Genomic DNA, 21299 nt, shown 5'->3' with positions numbered 1-21299 from the left:
TGGCTGACTGATCTCAAGCATTGTTGCAGGCACCTGTTTAAAGCAAACCATCAACTTTCAAGATTGAAATTAATCATATCATTGATTGGAACAGCACGTCATAGTCACATACATAATGTACTACTATCTCAAGGCACTTGGTTCATTGCTTTGCCGTGACTTGTGAAAATTGTGAAAAATCACCTATAGTAGAGACTACACTGTCCTTTATTGTTGCATCTATTCAATTGTAGCAGATGTCAAGAAAATGCCTGATTAACTCTTTGTGTACTTTGACTGCCAATTATAGCACAGAAGACCCCATAGCATTGTACTCATTATCTAAAGTCCCTGGCACAGAAAAGGCTAAACAGAAGAGCTAGAGCTGCAGGATAATGTCCAAGAACTGTGCTGGATGTGTGCAAAGAGATCTACTGAATCAATTGTTTGAGTTTATAAACCTACAGCATAAGAATCATGCACTCATCACTATGTGATATTGCCCAAGAGAGAGGTTGGTTTGGTTGGTTTGTTTCATTTTCCAACTGAGAAGATGGCTGGATATAGCTGTACTAACTGGGCTTCCATGGGGTCCAGTTGGATGTGAGGCCAGACCACTTCACCCGGCTCTTTGGGATGAATAAATGAAGCAGGATTTTTTGATGTGCATGAGTTGTGACTCTCTCATGCACAGGTGCGTAGGTATTTCACATGGGAAGGGTTGTTATACTATGCATGTGTACAGTCGTGAGCATATTCAGTTTATTAGTATTCAAGGAATTATGAAAAATTTTAAGTGGTCACTGCCAAAAATACCTAGTACATTGTAGATGAAGTGGAAGCCACCGGGACTACGATTGCTTCTAAAAAGTGATGGAGGTGGCCCAGAGTTAGATTTCACCATAATTCGCCGCATTCATGACTATACCCAGTGGTACTTGTATCCAAACAGAGCTCTTTCTTAAATTCATGTTGACTACTGATACAAGTAGCTCACAGCAGAATGTCACCTTCAAGTTTTTCTCACGATGAGGACAAGAGTCTTCATCCATGCATGCTGATCTTATCTGATTGTAAGGCCTACCTTATGCATGACTGATTTCACATTGATTAATAGTGCAATACTTGTCCCTGGGAATCACATTATTGCGGCATGCCTGCCTTCTATAGTCTTTTGATAGAGGTAAATAATGTAAATTTCATCTTTTGTTTTCAAAAAGAGAGAGAGAGAGATCTTGCTTTGGAGGCTTGGTGGCAGTTAGAATATCAACAGGACGGTGCGCTGTTAAAAGGGTTCATGTGTGATGAGTTTGGATCTCAGTACATGTACCTGTACAACTGCAGAGACTCCAACCCCAAGCACCTTCTGATCTGGAGATTCTCCCGCCTGAAACCCCTAGCAAACGGGAGACTCCAATCTAGTTTATGTGTGCAAAGCGCGAAGTTCCTAGGGTTATGCTCTCTGGTGCTATCTAAGGCTTATTTTTGCAACATACGATAGCAATAAGTAAGAAATCCTTTCCAACGGGAGACATTGAGCCAGGGCGGGAGAAATTAAATCTCAAACGGGAGAACGGGAGATTTTGCAAAAATGGGTTTTCGGCGGGAGATCTCCCGTTGAAAACGGGAGAGTTGGAGTCTCTGCAACTGTACCTCTCTATTTGTGTGTGTGTTCATGGATGGCACCAGCTATAGGATCCTTCCCCCATCACCCCTGTCCTCTATCTGTGTCCCCCCCCCCCCCTCCCATTTCTTCTTCCTCCCTTTCTCACTTTTCCTCTCTCCCCTCCCCCTTGTTTTTCTTTGTCCTACTACCCCACCCTATTATTTCTCCCTTCAATACTTACCCTTCCCTTCCCCTTAAGTACCTTCCACCCCCCCCCCCACCCCCTCCAAACACTCTCTTCCTCCTGTTATTAAATCCCTCCCACTTTTCAAACCCATCCAGTGGGGGATCCAGAGGGGGGTGCCTTAGGCCCACCCCTCCCTTATTTTTTTTTAAACAAAAGAAATAAAAAGGGAAAAAAAAGGCCTTACATGTGCCCCCCTTTAATTTTGTAAGGCGCCACTCCTTCACAGAATTCCTGGATCTGCCCCAGCCCATCTGCTTGCTAAGCTTGCCCTCCATTGTCAACTTCATATCTGCTGAAGAGGTACAAAGTGTGTGAACATGAGAGCATAGGCCTCAAATGCTCTTTGCTTGTTTGTTAACTTAGCTTGTCTCACATCCACAATATGTTGTATCCATTTGCAATACACATGTACCTCCACGTGTCGGTACGAACGTGTAGCTATTGTGTAGCTATTAAAAGAGAAGTATATGATAACCATTACAACAACCATTGTGCTGTGTCATGCTTGCTATAGTTAAACACTTTGGGTAGAAAAAGACTATTTAAGTCTCTCTGTGCTAAATTACTACTTGCCAATCAGCAATAACCCAGTTTAATTTGTATGTGAAAATGTGTAGTTCCACTATTATGATATTTTTCTTCCTCAGACTACCTAGTAAGCAAGCTATATCTTCCTCTACCTTTACACACTCAATGCATTTCAATACTGGTATAAAGCAGTTTGCATGCATTACTTGTTGCTATGTCAGACAAGCCTTGGGGAAGTCTCGGGCTAGCTTTCCTGTAGTCAGGAACCAGCTTTGGTATACAGGTTTGCATAAATATCCAGTGTGTTAATAGTAAAAATGAAATGGTCAATGGGACAGACATGGCTTTTAATCAACTTTCAGATTCTACTATGTTGTGTAATGCATATATATACTGTAATGTGCAAGTTGGCCAATGGGTTATATGTGTCTGGGAGAATAATGTCATAAGGAATGAACTAATCTCCTTGGAGGACAGGAATGATTGATGTGTTTGAAGGTTGTAAAACACTGGGATGAATGATGAATCATTTAATCAGTTGATTTGAGTACTGTGCACATGCCTGGAGTCAATATCTTTTAATTTGATGGTTTTGAGAGAGCTTAATGGTGTGGTATTTCAAACGAGTGTCACCTTAGAGGTCTTTTGTCTTCACCATGGAATTCTTTTGCTTTTATATCATGCTTCTGCACCTGTTCGGCACATGTATTCATCAGGAATAGCCTTGCTTCAAGGCTTTTTTTTTCCTGACAGCTACATAATAGTCTTTATCAGTCTAGAATTTGGAGGTAATGTGACCACCCTCCACCCCCCCCCCCAAAAAAAAAAAAAAAAATTGTGAATCTCCTCGACTTCATATAGTGTGGGGTGGGATGATTATAAAGTCAACATTCTGAACAGCTCTCTAGTCATTCAGTCCATTTTTACAGGAAGAGATCTCTGTTCAAAGATAATGTGGGGAAAACAAATCACATTTACACAAAGTAGTATAGAGGTATTAACAACTTAATTGAGTTAATATAGATTTCTTTGACTACTGCCTTGTACTAATCATGTGTTACTGAACTGCTGTATGTCAAAAAGCTGTAAGGGTCATATTGTTTTGCCCATTTTTTAAAGTTTGGTTGACTTATTTTATTTCTTCAAATGTGGCATTAAAGGTAACTTGGCATACCATAGGGCCTATAGGTTTGTGGTACCTCTGGTATCATTGATCAATAACACCTCTTTTCCACATATTTTCCCCTTCATTAGAGCATTTTCTTGATTTGCATTGATATGTATACCATTACTTCCCACCATATGAAGGAATGGTAAAAATGCTACAATTTAACAAAGGGGGAAGTTTCTATTATTAGACTAGTATGTGCTGTTTGAAAGGTAGAAAATAGATAGATTCTACTCACAAGACATTGCTTGCATGTAAACTTCTAGCATCCATATGATAAAGTGTTTACTGTATTAAAGCAGAAACCAGCACTATACCTGCACTAAATTAGCATAATATGAAGTCACAAGTTATCCATGAGTCACTGTCCGTACATTCAGGTTTTCATGGTAAAGCATTATTTTGTACGGGTATCCTTTGGTGCGATGTACGACCATAATTATGTGTTCTCCTTGCTTTCCATTAAGAAACTGACCTCAACATGTTTTTTTCATTAGTGGGGAGGTCACAAATTATATACTGTAATGGGTCTCGGAATTATCTTTTCAGGGATTTTCATGTACAGAACATGTATTGTCAGCAGAGGTTGCGTGGACGTACAGCAATATTTCTCGTGTGAGCCAACTTTCAAAAGGGAGACAAAAAAAAAATTGTTTGAGCCATTTAGAATATAAAGAAGCATAGTGTCTATGTAGTACTGCATGAAATACGAGTACTGATGAGATGGGGGGGGGGGGCGGTAAGCCATGGTTACCATGATACCATGGTCATACCAACTGCCAGTTTGAATGTCAAACCGGAAATGTTCGCATGCATTCTAGTTTCACAAATTTTGCGAATGCCAAGATTCAGAAAATTTCAATGCACATGATGGTTCTCTTCACTACATGCATTGAATGCCAGTGGCGCTTTGCGAAAATTGAATTGCCTAAAAGATATCATGCTTTTCAGTCATCATGAAGCAGCTGCAATCTCTTTACAACTGCAGAGAAATTCAAGCAACTGCTGTAATATCATAGACTGTTTGAAGAAATTTGGCTGTATATTTGTTTGACTGTAGTTTGTCTGTTGTCTGTCTGATTGTTGTTTGTTTGTTTGTTTGCTTGTTGTTTGTTTTTCATGCCTCCATCCATCATGTGCATTATGTAACTATTTGCCTTCTAATGTGACCTGAAATGACAGGATCCTGTATGTGGAATAATGAAATTGAACTGAATGTACTGGAAATGTATTGAAGAGAGAAAAATTCAGTCTATGTTTATTACAGATGATTGTGAATATTTTTGTCCATAGTTAAATTATATATTTCATGAATGTGATTACCATTTGCACATTAAACGATTGTGCTGTGACACAAAAGATTGTTGGTCTCTAAATGTTTCAGTTATTTTGATGTTTTGTGTGCTTTGTTGTGAAGGAGGTACATTGCACTCCCGTTATAACAAACACGGTTATAACGAAATTCCGGTTAAAACAAAGTAAAAAATCAGCCCGGAAAATTATCCACTCTTTGTTCCATAGCTTATTTGTTCGGTTATAATGAAATGTCAATATAACGAAAGAAAATGCCGGTCCGAGGACTTCATAACGGGATTCCACTGAATTGTCACAAGATAATTGCTCAGGATGCATATGAGGATGATACAGCTTGTAACCATGGCAATATCTGTGTGCGCACAGTGAATGCATTATAGAACAGGGAGAGAAAATCCTGCGACCTCATTGGTTGAGAACTGTGTGTTGATTTTTTTTTTTTACTGGCTGCATGTTACATCATCGACAATAGTCACTATAAACATGATGTCACACACTACTTGTAGCAACAGTTTGCGCTCTAAAGTGTCCGTGCACTCAGTAAGAGCTGTACTGCATGCCACAATCGACGTCAACTATAAGATAAGCAATGTACCTGGCTTCAGCTCTGAACATACTACTTCTCTTCAGTGTCTCACTGATGGCTGGATAAATATCTTGAGTTTGAATGAATGAAAACAAAATGCAAACTTCATGCATCGGGCTCACAAAATGATTTTGAAGTGTTGTACATTGTCATTAGCGAGAACACCTTAATTTGTTAAGAGTGCAACCCGCGACAGAGACAAAAGGGTGAGATGAAATTAAAGATCATCAATGCACTGCAAATGGCCGGAATTCACGAAGGTGGTACAAATGAAACCATGGTTTAAACCATAGACAAAAACCATGGAGCGCCAAGTGTCACACGGAATATTTTGTTACGAAATTGGTCTTTTCGTCGACAAAATGATCATTTCGTTAACAAAATTATCATTTTGTCGACGAAATGTTCGTTTAGTTACAAAATGTTTTCATTTCGTTACAAAATAATCATTTCATCGACGAAATAACTGATTTTGTAACGAAATATTTCATGCGACACTTGGCGCTCCATGGTTTCTGTCCATGGTTTAAACCATGGTTTCATTTGTACTACCTTCGTGAATTCGGGCCTATAGGTCCATCCAATTGTGTACACAATTTCTCCAGTACGAAAGAGTGAAGAATCGCTCAAGTCAGTTTTTTCTCAGAGTTCTGTTTGTTCATTCTGATATTGTATTTTCCAGTGCAGAGAAACCTTAAATTTGTGATTTTGGTAAGTCATGCCAAATCACGACACCACCACTAATTTTTATTAAAAAAAAAAAAAAAAAAAATCAAAACCATCCTCCAGCCAAATGGACCAACGTATGCAAGAAGCCACAAGAATGCGATGGCGGAATTTGAGCCAACTGGGCTGCATCGTACTTTGCGCATGAAATGTAATGCTGAGATGCATAAACATGTTGCCAGTCCTTTCCTGTTCTGCCCTGTACTAATTGCCTCACCCATGTCAACCATTATCCGACAAACATCATTAGGAGCATCGTCTCACGAACGAGAAAATTCAGAGTTTCTGCGTGTTTTGAGACCCTGGCCTTTGTCTGATTGAAAGAAGCCCTGCAATTAGATGGACTACCCACGCAGCAACACTGGAAAACAGACTGAGGCTTTAAATCAAAACACATCAATCAGGAACAGAAAACTAAAATTTAGGACCTTTATACATGCAAGTACTGGTGGCAGCTGTAAACACTAGGCTGTTTGGCAATTTGCACACTCTGCAATCTCCTGAAGATGCATTTTGTCGTCACCAAGAGACTGCATTGTCGTCGATCAACATCCTGTCTTTCTATAACCAAATTCCTGCTTCTATGCTCATATCCACTTTGTTGGGTAATCCTGCAAACATCACTTCATGTACAGTGTAGGAACACAGACTCTTTTAGACACTTTTAATGCATGCTCATAATACAATGTCACTGTAAGACCAAGGAGGTTTTATACATAGGAGTTCCAACTGGCTGTGATTATTCAAACAGTGGTCAGATTTCTATTGATGTACAAAGGAATTCCACAGGTGCACTTGTGCCTTTGATGATCGATGTTCCTTGCCGCCGTCTTGCTCAGCATTCTGAAGATTCATTTTGAACGTTATCATAATTTTGGCCATATTTTGTTTAATATCTATTTATTATTAAAATGAAATGAAATTTCAATTAATGATAAAGCATGTAAAACAAAAGACATTTCCGTCCAGAAATTTGCGCAGAAGTGTAAATCTGAGCTGTATCATGTGAAAATGTTTAAAACTGTACCATCCTGGAAAGTTGGTTTTATCACTTTTCCGCTTAGTTTCCACAAATGAAACTAATATGGAATAATCTTCAAGTATAATTCTTTATTGATAGATATATCAGATTAGTGCCCGCATATGCCCAGTCGAGTAATTTTCATCTTCATTTCAGCATTTTTTGCTCAATTTCTATTCGCGCATCCTCATGTCTGTACCACCTACCTTTTATAAGAAGGGATAGCGAAAAGTAATTACCATCACAAAGAAATATCTTCCTTTGAAAGTGGCTAGTGATCATGCAATGAGACACGAGTCAATTGTCTTCCTATCTGCGCGGCAGATCCTGTTTTGCACATGCTTTAAATATTTTTGAGCGGCGGCTTCAAACATCTAGCAAAGGAAACAAGACGGTTGTGACTCCCATTCTCTAGAACCTCCTTGGTAAGACATAATAACCATCAACTACACTACTGTTACGTGTATGCATACACACTTCTTTATCCCCGAACACTCTGCAATTTGGCATAAAATGATCTACATCTACATGTAGTATCACGCCCGAGTTGTGCTTCAAAGATGTTCCAACTCGATCCTCTCCACTGATGTCGTTGAAAGACGACAATGGCTTGTGCAGTCAACAGCAAGAGTTTCATAGTTCAAAAAGAAAACTGATGGCACTTTGAATTGGACCTTTAGCAGGAGAAGTTCCTGATGTGGTAAGAGACAAAATTACACACAGTAAATGATTCAGCGATATATTCTTGTTTTGTGTTGGTTTGGTTTAGGTAGCTTGTTCATTGTTTTGTTGTTGTTGTGTTTGTTTATTTGGTTTTTGTTTGTTTGTTGGTTTTTTTTGTTTTTTTTAGGGGGGGGGGGTTCCAAGACACCATCACACGTCTCTCACATTGGTTTATTTCTTGCTGTTTTCCTATTTAATATGTTTGTTCCTGGAGCAGCCAACTTAAATATAAATTCATACACAGCTGTACGATTCAACTCGTAAAATCCTGCATGCACAAAATTACAAAGAAAATATGATTTTTCCAAAGATCTGTTGGAAAATAAAATCCCAATGGAACAAACGAACAGCTTGGCAAATAGCATTTGGACACCACACACGGTCATCAGCAAACAACATTCAAATAATGGCACAAAGGATTAAAAATCGTAAAGGCAGGACAAAAAATTATACAAAGACACAAGACAAAACAAGCGATGTCTCTTCCATTCTTCCAATTTTAATTCTGTCTCTTCAGACATATTTCATCTGCTGCAACATTTGGAGATAACTGCAAAGGGAATTTCTACATTTTCTTTGAAATGAAGATATGATTTTTCTTACACATTTTTTTTTTCTTAAATCAAAAACTAAGTAACCCCACTTCTAATGTAAGGTTTGAGAAGGAAACTACGTTTACCAAGTCAAAAATGTGTTTCAGCTCGAATTTAAAAGAACAACATGTCATGAACTCAAGTAGATGTACGCATGCATGTAATTCCTCATAAACTTCATTTTATAGATGTGACAAGCGTGACAGTCTAGGACGGTTTTATGAGTGAATTTCTGACTGACCCTGGTTTTTGCCTTTTGACAGTACAGGGCAAGTCAGATATTGTGACTGTTCAACCAGAAATCCACTTAAAAAACAAGTTGATAGTGATGATATAATTATTATTCTTGTATATCTTAACACTGATAATTCTTTTGCAAACAACAATAGCATGTAATGTTGGGGCACCACTGCTGGGCAGCATTGGGTAAAATAGTTTCAGCAAATTTATCTTTCTCTATGCATCCATGCAAAGCGGTCTTGATGAGAGGGCCCTGAAGGAAAACAAACATCAAATCCAAAAGTGTGTAAACAAAAGGAACTTTAAGATATGATAATATGATAACAATAACAACATAGATGATGATAGATGATGATGATGATAGATGATGATGGTGAAGTTCATGAAGACAATGTGGGAAAAAGCCTTTACAAGTTTAAAGCCAAAACATAGTTCTTGTATGCCTGTAGAACTGTTGATTTTCCCTCTAAAATGTACATGTATGCATAAGGAATGTGTGGACTAACGCTGCGTTAGAACACAATTTCAGTTGGGTAACACTGAAAATGCACAATATTAGCCCAAATGGTTTGCAATAAGTCTACAATATCAGAACTTACCCAATCGTGGTTGCTACGTAATATTTCATGATTGATTATCGATAATCGACAAATCCGGCCACAGGGGTATTTCGCGCTAGAGTGAATCACATGAAGCTTGTTAGAAAATATGACAGCAAGGACACAACTGATCATCACATAACATTCTACAGTCCCACACTGCTGAGCATGGAGGGCTATTCTGGAATAAAAGTTGTGTACTGCAATTGAAATATTTATTATTCTATACTTTTGATCTCAAAATAATCCAAAACAACTCATCACCCCAGCAAATTGCATCAGCCAGGTATTAAGTTTCTTGGTAGACCCTTTTGATGTACTGCAAGTAAATTCCAAATGGTGGAAGATGAAGTTTTGAGCACTTCTGAGAACTATGTTTTAGCTTTAACAAGTCAAGGAGTCTCCTTATAATACAACAGTGATTAAGACAGCTACATAATCTCCAGTAATTTTAAGTTGGCCTCACAGCATTACTAAGCAAAGGGAAAAAAAAAGTGTTCACTGTCATTGCCAGTAACTCATGTCACTCGACAAGCATGCCATGTGGATATGTAATATTACAACACAAGTTTGGAACTTTAGACTCTCTACGTACGTTGAGCAGTGCGTACATGTTGTGGGGATAGGGCTAAAAGAAGTGATTACAATATTCAGTGTTTTCAAAAAAAAAGAGAGAATATACATTGTATACCAGCTTTGTAACCACCCAGCTCAAATCCCACAAAACCTTGCAGATTACTATTCTCTATAATGCATCACAATATCATTTGGGTTGACAAACTCAAAATCTTTAAGTTTGTCTTACATGGGAGAGCAAACTTTTCTCCACCTACTGTCAAAATTTGGCAGCTCAAACAAAAAGTAAACTGAGATATCAACAGTTTCCTCTGTCCATATTTTATCAGTCAGGTGCTGCTTTCACTGGGTTTTCGTTGATACTTTCTGCACAGCACACTGCAGTGACCAAAATCTTTGAAAATCCTTCTTTCTCATTTTTCTGTGAAAGAGCATGTCCCAACTCTCTTGTTCAACAATGACTTTTTAACTGGGTTGGGGCATTCCAGTCTTAAGCAGAGTTATTTATCATTTGAAAGCTTAGAGCACTCTTAGCTCTCTATGGAGAAAAGTGACAATTAATGCTGGTCTACTTTTTGTGGGTATTGAGCTGAGTCGTCACTTACAATCTAGTCGAGGCTCATTGCTTCTTCGTCCCCGCCGTCCCCTTCCTTGTCATCTTTGCCTTTGTCATCCTTCTTCTTCTCTTTGGAACCTGCCCCCGAGCTCGAAGAACCCTGCAGCGCTTTACTGAATGCCTCGATGTCTACAGGGAAAAATATGACGAGAGTCAATGATATAACCTTATTACAAAGAGAGCGGATATAACTAAACACTCTTATAACATGGTGACTTTTCAGGTCCAAACTTTATAAAATACTTTGTACCCTGATACAGTGAGCAACTTGATATGCAAACAAGGTCCATTTTAATTGTCACAGTAGTTAGGTAATTAAGTAGTTAAGTAATTTCAAAATCAGAGAGCTTCATATATCCCCTTATCTAGACAGGAGGAGACATCAAAATCTGTAAAAAGATGCCTGGAGAATACAGGATTATTGGCAGCTCTGTTTCAGGATGTTTGTGTGCATGGGTATATGTCTGTTACAGGCTGTCAGAATGTCAGCTGTTTGTCTATGTCAGTTTAGATATTGGGTTTAGTCTAGGTTGGTTACTGGGTCAACAGTGTGAGACTGCTGTAGGCACTAAGTAACTTGAGATATGAGATTACACAAATACTTTTAAATGTAGACATTTTCACACAATCAACATTGCATGCAAAATTTAAATGCAAAGAAACATGTTCTTTTGATTCACTTCTGGTTTTGTATTACACTACAGTGGACTCCCGTTATAACGAAGTCGTCATTTTATCGAAATTTCATTATAACCCAACAAATAAACAATAAAAAACAAAGAGCCGGTAATGTTGCGGCCTGAATTTTTATTTCGTTGTAACCGGAATTTTGTTATAACCGTGTTCGTTACAACGGGAGTGCACTGTATGAGATTTGTAAAGTTTCCACACTGTAAGATTATTATGCGTACGTGGTAATCTACTCACCCCCTTTGTTGGCAGCTTCCGTGGCCTCAGTCGACAGCCCAAACTGATTCATGAGTGGCCCAAGCTGCCCCGACTGGAACGCCGCTGTGAACATGCCCAGTGCCTGCTGGGAGAGAAATGACAGGGAATTGCACAGGAGTCACTTCACAGGAGTCACTTCACAAGAGCCACCTCACAGTCGTCAATTTCCACAGGAAATGTACACAAAATCCAAAAATTGTGCCCATTTTGGGGTGACATGCCGTTATACGTTAAAGATGGGCATGGCTTCATAACGGTATGCACGGACGTTGCAAATTTGGTCTCAAAAGTTGCACGACACTTGAAAGAAAAAAGTCAAGAAGTTTCACAGTGAGGTCTTCTCACAGAGCAGAATTATTGCGCAAAACATTGAGGGGGGGGGGGCGAATTCCGCTCTACTCCCCCCCCCCCCCACCATCTCGTTAAGCCAGTACTCATTCCATGTTGTTACTACAATCTGCCTTATGATACAGCAGCAATGCCTCAATCAACATATTTGAGTGAAAACTGTTTAATCACACTTTTATAGCCACACCATGCACCATAATGACTCCTACACATGCATTTAGCTGTTCAATATGACCACAACTCAACAGACCTTAAAGGCACTGTTTACCATTGGGAGCAGTGATTTAAAAAAATTTTGAGTTATCACACCTGATGCACATGTGTAAGTCAGTTGCATCACAAAACATTCTACTATATAAAAGTTTTGCATTACAGCCTAAAATATGAGATTTTACTGTCTTTGTCAATAAATCATAACTGTAGACGGTTTATTCCAGAGACAATTTCATTACAAATATTGTTCACATTTGTACATTTAACAATACTTAACATTGATTACAATGATTAACATTTTTACGTTGGTTGTTTCTACCCTAACTCACGTTTTAGAACTATTTTGAAGTACTAAAGCTGGGTTTTTGTTTCATCTTCAAATGATGAATAGTAACTTTAACTTGCATGTTCAAATACTGGCTAAACATAAAAACACTTCAGCATTACACATTTCTGCTGAACAAAAAAAAAAAGAAAGAAAAGAAAAGAAAAGAAAAGAAGAGAATGAATCTCTCTATACAAGGAGTAAGAAACAAGACATGCCTGCTGAAACTGAGGCGACTGTAGGGTAGCCCGGAGCTGCTCGGGATCTTTCGGCAATGATTCCCCCTCAGGCAAGAATGGGATGAGCTTCTGCTGAATCTCTGGATTGGCCAGGATTGGGGTCATGGCCTCAGAGGACATCAGATTACTCAGGTCTACGGCTGAAAACAGAGGTCAAAGGTGAGGAAAACCATCACTTTATAATCACACTCTTATAGTGGGCACTGTATTACCTCATTGAAAATTGTATTACCTCGTGGGCATTGTATTATCTCACTGAAAACATCACTTAAAGATGAGGAAGACCATCACTTCACAATCACATTCTTATCTTGGGCACTATATATCTCATTTTGATGAATCCTAAATTGTGATTGGTTGAAGGGGGGGGGGGGAATAATATAACAATTGCCTTCAGCCCCATACTACCAGAACTGCCCAACAGGTAAAGTATGCATTTTGTACTTGTACACTGTTTATATACATAGTTGTAAATGCTCCGCCTGTATCCGATGCAATCGTGACACATGTGTCTATGGCAGTCCATGATGTGTGAACTGACTATACGTAACTGCGATTGACCAAGTCATATTTAATTTACTTTCATACAGTATATGAAAAAGATTTGCACTGCTTTTAAGTTTCTTTTGGGGCACTGCAAATGCTTCATATCTAATAGAATTTTATCAGCAATGCTCAGAAATGGAGTCCATTAAATAGTAAAATGTACCACTCTGCCACAATACTACAGTGTACATGCCATGTGGCCATGAATGGTATCAGAATAGCATGCAATTCCCATCTTTATTTCTGCGGAGAGAATTCGCTTTCCCAGCCTGCAATTTGCACACATAGATGTAATTCCCACAGAACAACACTAAGAAAGCATAGCTACAAATATCTAAGGACCAAAAATGCCCTGACAGTCCTTATAAAGCCATCTATAGATGAATGGAGTATGGATGCAGTTTAGAGAGGTAGGCTGAGTGCTGTACATTCCACTCTAAGGCTAAGAGCAGATTTTACTCCCAATCAGCATCAAAGCAATCAATTACAAATGAGGGTAGGTGATAAATAGTTGAAAATATTCTATCACATTCATGGGAAGCGTTGAGTCAAATCCAATCCTGCAGAACAGGAATATTTCACTACCTGGTACCCTATTATGCCGGAGCCAAATGATCAAAAATGGATCTGATACTGCTACCAACCTCCCCCCCCCCCCCACCCACCCCCACTCCAACAGCTCTATCACCTACCTACTATGATAGCCCTGCCTAGTTAGGATTAAGCCACCCTATTTAGCTTTAGGCCTACATGTGACAGAAAGTTTGGCAAGAGTTTCAAAAGACACCTACCTGGCTGTGCTGCAGCTGCTGCTGCTGGATCACTGGGTACTGTTTTACGTTGAAAGGAACAACAGAGAGCACACATATTAACCACAGCTGATTTACTGTAAAAGAGACATGGTGCCCAAGTGTTACTAACTTTCAATAGATTTATTTTACAAAATATGACAATTACATAAAAGCAAAGCACATAAAAGCCACCCTATGAATTGATTTCAATGGTCTGAATATTCAGATTTAGCTCTACACTCTGTTTGTATATTGCTACACAATCACACATATAAATGAATCCATGGATACATGGATCCATTGAACAGTCTATGAACAACCCAATTTTTAAGCATCATCCGAGACAATATGATGAGACCAAATAAACCATTTTTTTAACATGTTATTATTTTTAATGAAAAGTACACATTCTTGAAACTTGTTACTGACATATGATATTGCAATATACACATATTTTCTCTACCTTTTGATAATAAGTAACGCACTCTTTTCTTATACGAGACGAATGAAAATATGTTGAATTCTCTTAATATCTTCTTTAAAAATATCACTGTCCTATAGTGAAATCACAAATTGCTGTAATCCTTTTTTAATATCCAGGGATGACTGCACATGGATTTAACCAAAACTCCAAGAATTCACTACTTTTTAATGGATTGTCCTCTTTTCCTCTAGTGTTACTGATGTTTATCAGCACTATAAATGTTTCTGCATTCACTGAATTTATACATTTGAAGGAAATTCCTCTTTGAAATCAAAAGCTCTGAGAAGGCTTTCGTTAGTTGGTTACAATTGTGCTGGATTTAGTATGAAGTAGACTCACTGTTCATGGAGCTGAGAATACTCTGGAGATCACTGAGCTGGATGGGTTTCTGGCCGCTGGACGTGGTGGTGGTGGTGGTGGCGGCAGCGGACCTGGCTGCCTGGCTCGATGCCGTACTCTGACTGGTCGCTGGGGTGCTGGTGCCGGTGGTGCTCGGGGTGGCCGAAGTGGTCGCCGGCCGGGCAGCTGGGGATGATTGGGCTCTGGATGGCCTGAAACAAGCATCAGCACACATATCTGTGATACGTCTATTCTCCCAAACCTACTAAAAGACTCAATGGCCCGAATTCACGAAGGTGGTACAAATGAAACCATGGTTTAAACCATGGAGCGCCAAGTGTCGCATGGAATATTTCATTACGAAATCAGTCATTTCGTCGATGAAATGATCATTTTGTAACGAAATGACAACATTTCGTAACTAAATGAACATTTTGTAACTAAATGAACATTTCGTCCACAAAAAAAAATAATTTCGTTAACGAAACGATCATTTTGTCGACGAAATGACCAACTTTGTAACGAAATATTCCGTGCGACACTTGGCGCTCCATGTTTTTTGTCCATGGTTTAAACCATGGTTTCATTTGTACCACCTTCGTGAATTCGGGCCAATGCATTTCTCCTCACTGAAAAACTCTCAATCATACAAATATACTATAAAACCAGATGTTTTCATGTGCATGAAACATGTGCATGAAACTTTCACAAATTCTTTATCTTGGCTAGCACAAACTCTAAAACCTGCAGAAATATTTTTGCGATTGCCTTTGCACATTTTGGATAGGTTGAATTGTGTACATTGATCACACAGCATGAATTCAAGAACCCGCGAATGTTTTTGTTCCGCTTAGCGCAAAATATTAATTGTGCAAAAATATAGACGTTTATGGTAAAACTTTGTTACACATTTTCTTTTCATCCTTTTTCTGCATTTACACAGAGTTCCCACTATTTTACGCAGTCCCTAATTATCGGGTGAGCACTGTACTACCATGGAACTATCATATAGAAATTATTAAATCAAATAGCAAATAGAAGCACATAGTTTTTAAACTCATTCTAAGATACTTACGCCGATGTTTCTGAAGAACTTTGGCCTGATCTACCTCCCCCAAGAAGGCTTTGAAGGCCAAGGGGTCCTGCAAGTCAGGAGAGCCAAGTGATAACAGATATGGTAAATGATAGACAACAGATGATGTAAACTTCTTACGCACACTAAAAATAGCCTCCTACGTGTATGTATAATCTCCACTGGCGTCTGTGTTAGGAATGTCATGTCCAAACAATCACAAAATACCTAAAGCATTGGAACGATCCTTGTCTTTGAAAATGTGCTAGTAAGTGGTAAACAAAAACAAAAACAAACAAACAAACATACAAACATACCAAATACTACTACATGAATCATTGCATTCACTGACATAACCTGTTAATACCCACAACCTTGGAATGCATGTGAACGGTAAGCTGACAATATGAGGCCAGTATGCATGCTAGACCTGAAAGATAAATCAAAATGTTGTCCACTTTTTTTAATATCTCAATTTAATCTCAATCATGCATTTCAAACACGCAACTCTGCTCTATCCAAATAGTCATCATGACTAGACAGAGGTATTAGGAACATAGTGTACATAGATGTACATATTAAAGCTGTGAGGACCTGGTGTTTCTAACACCATATGCGACCGTGCATCACAAAACCAACAAAAAGTCGCACACACTGATTTTGTGTGAGGATTGAAAATAGGTGAAATGGATTAACCTGGTCAATCTTGACTTTTTCATATTTTCTGAAAGAGAAAGTCTTAGTCTACAATATGCTTAAGTTTGGGATCATAAAACAAGCAGGAAATTGTGTTTTAAGCATTTTTTCTCGAACACTCTTTTGGTAGAATAGAGTGATTAGGGCTGTCTTTGCAGAGTCCCCTTTCATTTCTTACAAACCCAGTACACACTCTTCACTTTCAATTCTGACAACTTTAGAAAGGAAAATGCTACTACTTTGATAGTTGCCATTAATCATGAACAGAATGTGTTGATAAAGCATGCTTAATTTCAACTTGATCTGATAATCCCTATATTGTTGTTGGTCCAGTGGTATACATCCTGCTTTTTGTTCCATTCATCGCTCAGCTAGCACAGCTTGGTAAAGATTATTAAGGCGCTTGAATACACCTTGTACTTTAGAGCCTCTTTTATCAGTTCACACTTTTCCAGAGTGTGTGCTTTCTTTCCAACATCTAGACAGGCTTATAGGAGAGTCCATTTTTATTGAGTTACACATCATTTTAAAGCTTAGGTCTGCTCTTTCTGAATCTGTTCTGAACTAAAAATCCATGCCTGGCGACTTTTTGTTGGTTTTGTGATGCAGGGTCACATATCATCTCATTGATTTACACGTTTGTACCTGGATCATTCTGCTACATTTGTTACCCATTTTTTACCCGATCTCCAATGTACAATTAGCCATGGTCCTGCACTGTAAAACTTACCAAGTCCTCCTAGACCACCCCCACTCAACAGCTGCATCATCTGCTGCTGATCCATGTTGCCTAGCATAGACTGCAGACCTCCTTCACCTAATTTCAAAGTTTGTGAGGCAAAAGACAGAATGTGACTACATGTGGTCATAGTCCTACGATACAGCATCATGAAACCACATTTTAGGTAAAAGTAACGCTTGTGACAGTTGTACGTACATGTTCTGTCTTCAGACGAAATATGATAGCGATAATAAACACAACAATGCTTTACGTTTCTAGTAATTTTGGCAAGGCAGAATAGGGTTGCAATCCTAAAAGCCTAGTGGGAACGTCAGAGCATATCTGAAAAAGTGACTTTATGCCACATAATTACAAACTATGAAATATGATTGAAATTAATAATATGAATGAAATTGTCACAATAATATCAGATTCATACACCTTAGGATCTGTACTACATAAAAGCACCTTGATAGATCCACTAGTAGAAAGATTATAGCATCTTTCATGAAGTCATCTTCACAAATGAGAAATGCTACAGTCTCTTTTCTGAGAAAAATGCATTTGCATTTTACATTTCTAGAGAAAAATCATGAAATTTATGCTCTTATCTTTCATCTATGGCATTTAAGAGAAAAAAAAATGGAAGATGAACAGAAAGGGAGAGAGTGAGAGAAGAAATAAACCATGCAATATTACAAAAGGAAGCAATCTTCATGATTTTTCTGACTCATCTAGTATACCTAAAGCAGAACCGAGACTTCCCAGATCAGCAGGTAGCCCACCGCCACTGCCACGCCCCCCACCGAGACCACTGGATCCCGGAGCAGGGGGGTTGTTGAGCACGTCGTTGACCTTCTGGCAGGTCTCATCATCCTTGTCCGTCTTTGGTTCCTGAACACAAATGAGATGGAGACATGCTGAGAGGGTAATGTTTCAGAGCCACGTAAGAGATGATTGTTCCATGCTCCAACTTCGGTCAGACTGGATTTCTGTGCAAGACATATCTACGCGATATCAATATAAACTACAAACACTATAACTTTCATTCCAATGGTCACTGGGTGTTTATACATGTACATTACTTCACTTTACTGAATGCAGACTCCATCATCGTCATAATACATAGAGTTTCAGTCCTAACTCACTGAGGAGGATCGTATGATCAAACTTGTAGGTCTATGTCTATGCTTAAAGTACAGGAGAGAGAGAGTGGTGCTACCAGGGAGAATGAGGGGGTAAGCCCACTGTGTACCTGCATCCAGAAGAAAAATTTACGAGCCGAGGACTTGAACTTCAAGATGTACACCCTGCCTGTTGTGCATTGTGGCACTCGCTTGAACTCACAGTCATCTGGGAAAATGATCAAATCCTGAAAAAGACAACAACACAAAGGGTGATGCATTGACATAAATTACATTGTTCAGATTGTAGAACCCAATTATCAGTACAATGTATATACTGTTCCTCATGAAAGTGAAAATAAAAAAAATACAATAGTGTACCAGTACCCTGTTAGGCTGCCTCCATTTATGAGCTACGTGTAGACAAATATAGTACAGTATACAAAGTATATTCACATATTTTAGTATTCACATCCACACCCTCTTATTTTGCTTTACATCGTCACTGCACACTAGCACTGGTCCGAAGGTCCCTGACAAGTAAGAAATCACTGTCGGACCAGTAACTTTTTTCAGGAATGGACCAGTAAGAAATGAAAAATCTGGGTATACACAGGGTCTGACAGACAGGTTGAACCAGTAGAAAAAAAAAAAAAAAATGGGTTAGTGTGCAGCCCTGCTTACATGTACCAATACCAGTGAATACCAATCTAAGGTCAAGGGTAATATTAGGAAATAAACCACCAACCAACCTGTGCTCAAGTCCCGTCCACATCTGAAACTGAAAGTGGGCAACATAAAACAAGGCAAATATCAGGCAGTGTCTCGCCTGCATGTGGCAATTTGTGATCACCGGTAAAATTTATTGTGTTTTTCCAGGTACTAATAAGTTCATTCTCAACAGACCAGCATCTTTACAGTAGGTGCGCGAACATGTGTGAGTTTTGTGGCCATACTCATATAAAGCTGTGAAAAATTATCAAAATCACACAATAACTGTAACATGTTAGATCCGTTTATGTTTAAAACTTTAAAAAGGCCAAAACCAGAAATTTTTGTGTGCATTCTAATTTTGCAAGAACTAAGATTCACAAAATTATAATACAAAAAAGTTCTTGTCTAGCTTTATAAAAGGTTGGACTCTAAATAAATGTATAGGGCTCACACACACCTGTAAATTAAATGGAATGTCCCAGACCCCTTCACAAATTCGTACCAATGATACCAAAATAAATGAGGAAAAAAATTAATTAAAAATCAATGATGCAGTTTGGCAAAAAAGTGAATAGCTGTAGATATCAAGTATGAACTCATCTACAAACTGCATTTTGGTTGGAAAATGAAAGCTTTTCTCATGGAATTTGAGGGGGACTATATTTCATTGGGTGCTTGTACAGAGAATAGGTGATTTTTTGAATGAAAAGAACTCGTAGTCTGGCTTTGCACTTGCAGACCCTTGTGCAAGTTGTGGACAGAGTTTGAGCCAAAGAACCCGCCTTGGAAATTTGATGGATGAAAGGGTATATCTCACTTATCTATAATAATCTAGGTTAGTGAAGATGAAACACCTCATTTCTCCCCGCTATTTTACAGAATTTTTTGAATTTTGAATTTTAACACACGTCTCTATGCCCTATGGGGAATTATTTGTAAACCCGTGTGGACGTGAGCCCTACTAAAAGCATTTTGAATGCCATGCCATGCCATGATGAATTCCATGCCGCAAAACAGGCTGTCGTTCGCAAAAATGTCATGAAGCGAATCTGTTTTTTCAGTAGACAATATGGAATGTGCTTAGCAGGGAAAGTTCACTTACATTTTGCCCTTTGATCTTGTCAGAATTTAGCAATATCTGAACTTCACCCGCATCTTTTTAGGTGATCTAGAAAATTCTAGTAAAAATAGTGTGACCATCTATGCATGCGCATGTGACGACTTGAGACTAACGCCAGAGTATGAATGATGTTGGTGCCAATGCCAATTGGATATTAAAAAAAATAAACAAACAATATATTAGGACTATAATGTCTCACATCCACAAGAGTTCCAGACGACCGATCCTTCCAGCAGAAGTGCATCAAAGAATCGTCTGACTGATAGACGTACACGAGACCCCTTCGTTTGTCCGGCGTGACGGTCGTACCCTTCAATTCCATTTTGCCTGCGCGAAATTCAACAAGGTTCTTGCTGGAAGGACGAGACCCCGCTGAAGAACCACCAAAAAGTGCCCCAGACATGTTGTTTGCGTAATAGATGGATTTAGGTTTACAAAGTTGTTTGGAAGAATGCTAGATTCTGATAGTAAGTAGGGTCTTTGTGAGTCGAACCACATACATGTACAGATATCCATGCAATGCCGCCAGTGCAGTGGGAGTGCGCTGATCGAGTATTTTATTGCCCATGCAAAATGCATTCGAATAAAGCACAGTCACCGATCACTCCCTACTCAATCGTAGGCTTTCAATAAACTATTTTATTTTTATTAAAATAAAAAAAAGTATTCTAAACAAGAAAAGGTAAATAGATAAAAGAACCAAAAATATCATAATTTAATATAAATAGTTTTCATACAAAAAATTAAAATAACAAATACTTGGGGGAAAAAAGATACCTTTCGTTGGACAAACAGTCTACGAGGATGATTTCGGAAGATAACGAGAAACGAGTCCCACTAGCTGTATTGCGTGTCAGCGGATGATCATGCTGAAAGGAAGCCGACATTGCCCGCGCGCGGCGCGTGAGGGCAGGGATCCGAAGCAGCCCAAGGTAACTACTACCTGGTAGGCAGGGAGTCGCCAATCCCTTTCCAGTGCAGTGCAGTTAAAGACAATGTTGCTCGGCATGCCTTAGGCTCTGCTCTGCCGCGGCTCTGACTGGATACGCCTGAACAAGGAATTGCTGGTTCTGTGACGTTAGTGAAGAGAGTAAATA

At 38.9% G+C, this 21299-nt stretch overlaps 1 protein-coding gene across 2 annotated transcripts; it reads right to left on the bottom strand.

The window, feature by feature from the left end:
* Positions 1-8377: 8377 nt before the first annotated feature.
* On the bottom strand, positions 8378-20709 carry LOC140239405 (proteasomal ubiquitin receptor ADRM1-like). 2 transcript variants are annotated; one of them, XM_072319244.1, is made up of 11 exons: positions 20402-20709; positions 18500-18616; positions 17988-18138; positions 17254-17340; positions 15831-15897; positions 14756-14967; positions 13933-13971; positions 12575-12735; positions 11450-11555; positions 10512-10651; positions 8378-8984 (listed from the first exon to the last, which is right to left on the bottom strand). In XM_072319244.1, exons 1-10 carry the CDS (start codon positions 20603-20605, stop codon positions 10515-10517), a joined length of 1281 nt encoding a protein of 426 aa, XP_072175345.1. In that variant the 5' UTR covers positions 20606-20709; the 3' UTR covers positions 8378-8984; positions 10512-10514. The 2 variants fall into 2 exon arrangements, with proteins under 2 accessions (XP_072175345.1, XP_072175346.1); XM_072319245.1 differs by having other exon boundaries at positions 11450-11552.
* Between the last annotated feature and the right edge of the window lie 590 nt (positions 20710-21299).

Source organism: Diadema setosum, chromosome 16, assembly GCF_964275005.1.
Source record: "Diadema setosum chromosome 16, eeDiaSeto1, whole genome shotgun sequence".
Lineage (NCBI taxonomy): Eukaryota > Metazoa > Echinodermata > Echinoidea > Diadematoida > Diadematidae > Diadema > Diadema setosum.
Note: the sequence above shows the minus strand (reverse complement) of the source record. Positions and strands in the feature narration are given on the sequence as shown.

Coding starts and splice junctions, on each gene's coding strand:
- LOC140239405 (XM_072319244.1), bottom strand. CDS start 20,605: ATGTCTGGGGCACTTTTTGGTGGTTCTTCAGCGGGGTCTCGTCCTTCC. Junction 15,898..17,253: donor GGGTGGTCTAGGAGGACTTG/GTAAGTTTTACA, acceptor CCTGACTTGCAG/GACCCCTTGGCCTTCAAAGC. Junction 14,968..15,830: donor AGTTCTTCAGAAACATCGGC/GTAAGTATCTTA, acceptor TGCTTGTTTCAG/GCCATCCAGAGCCCAATCAT.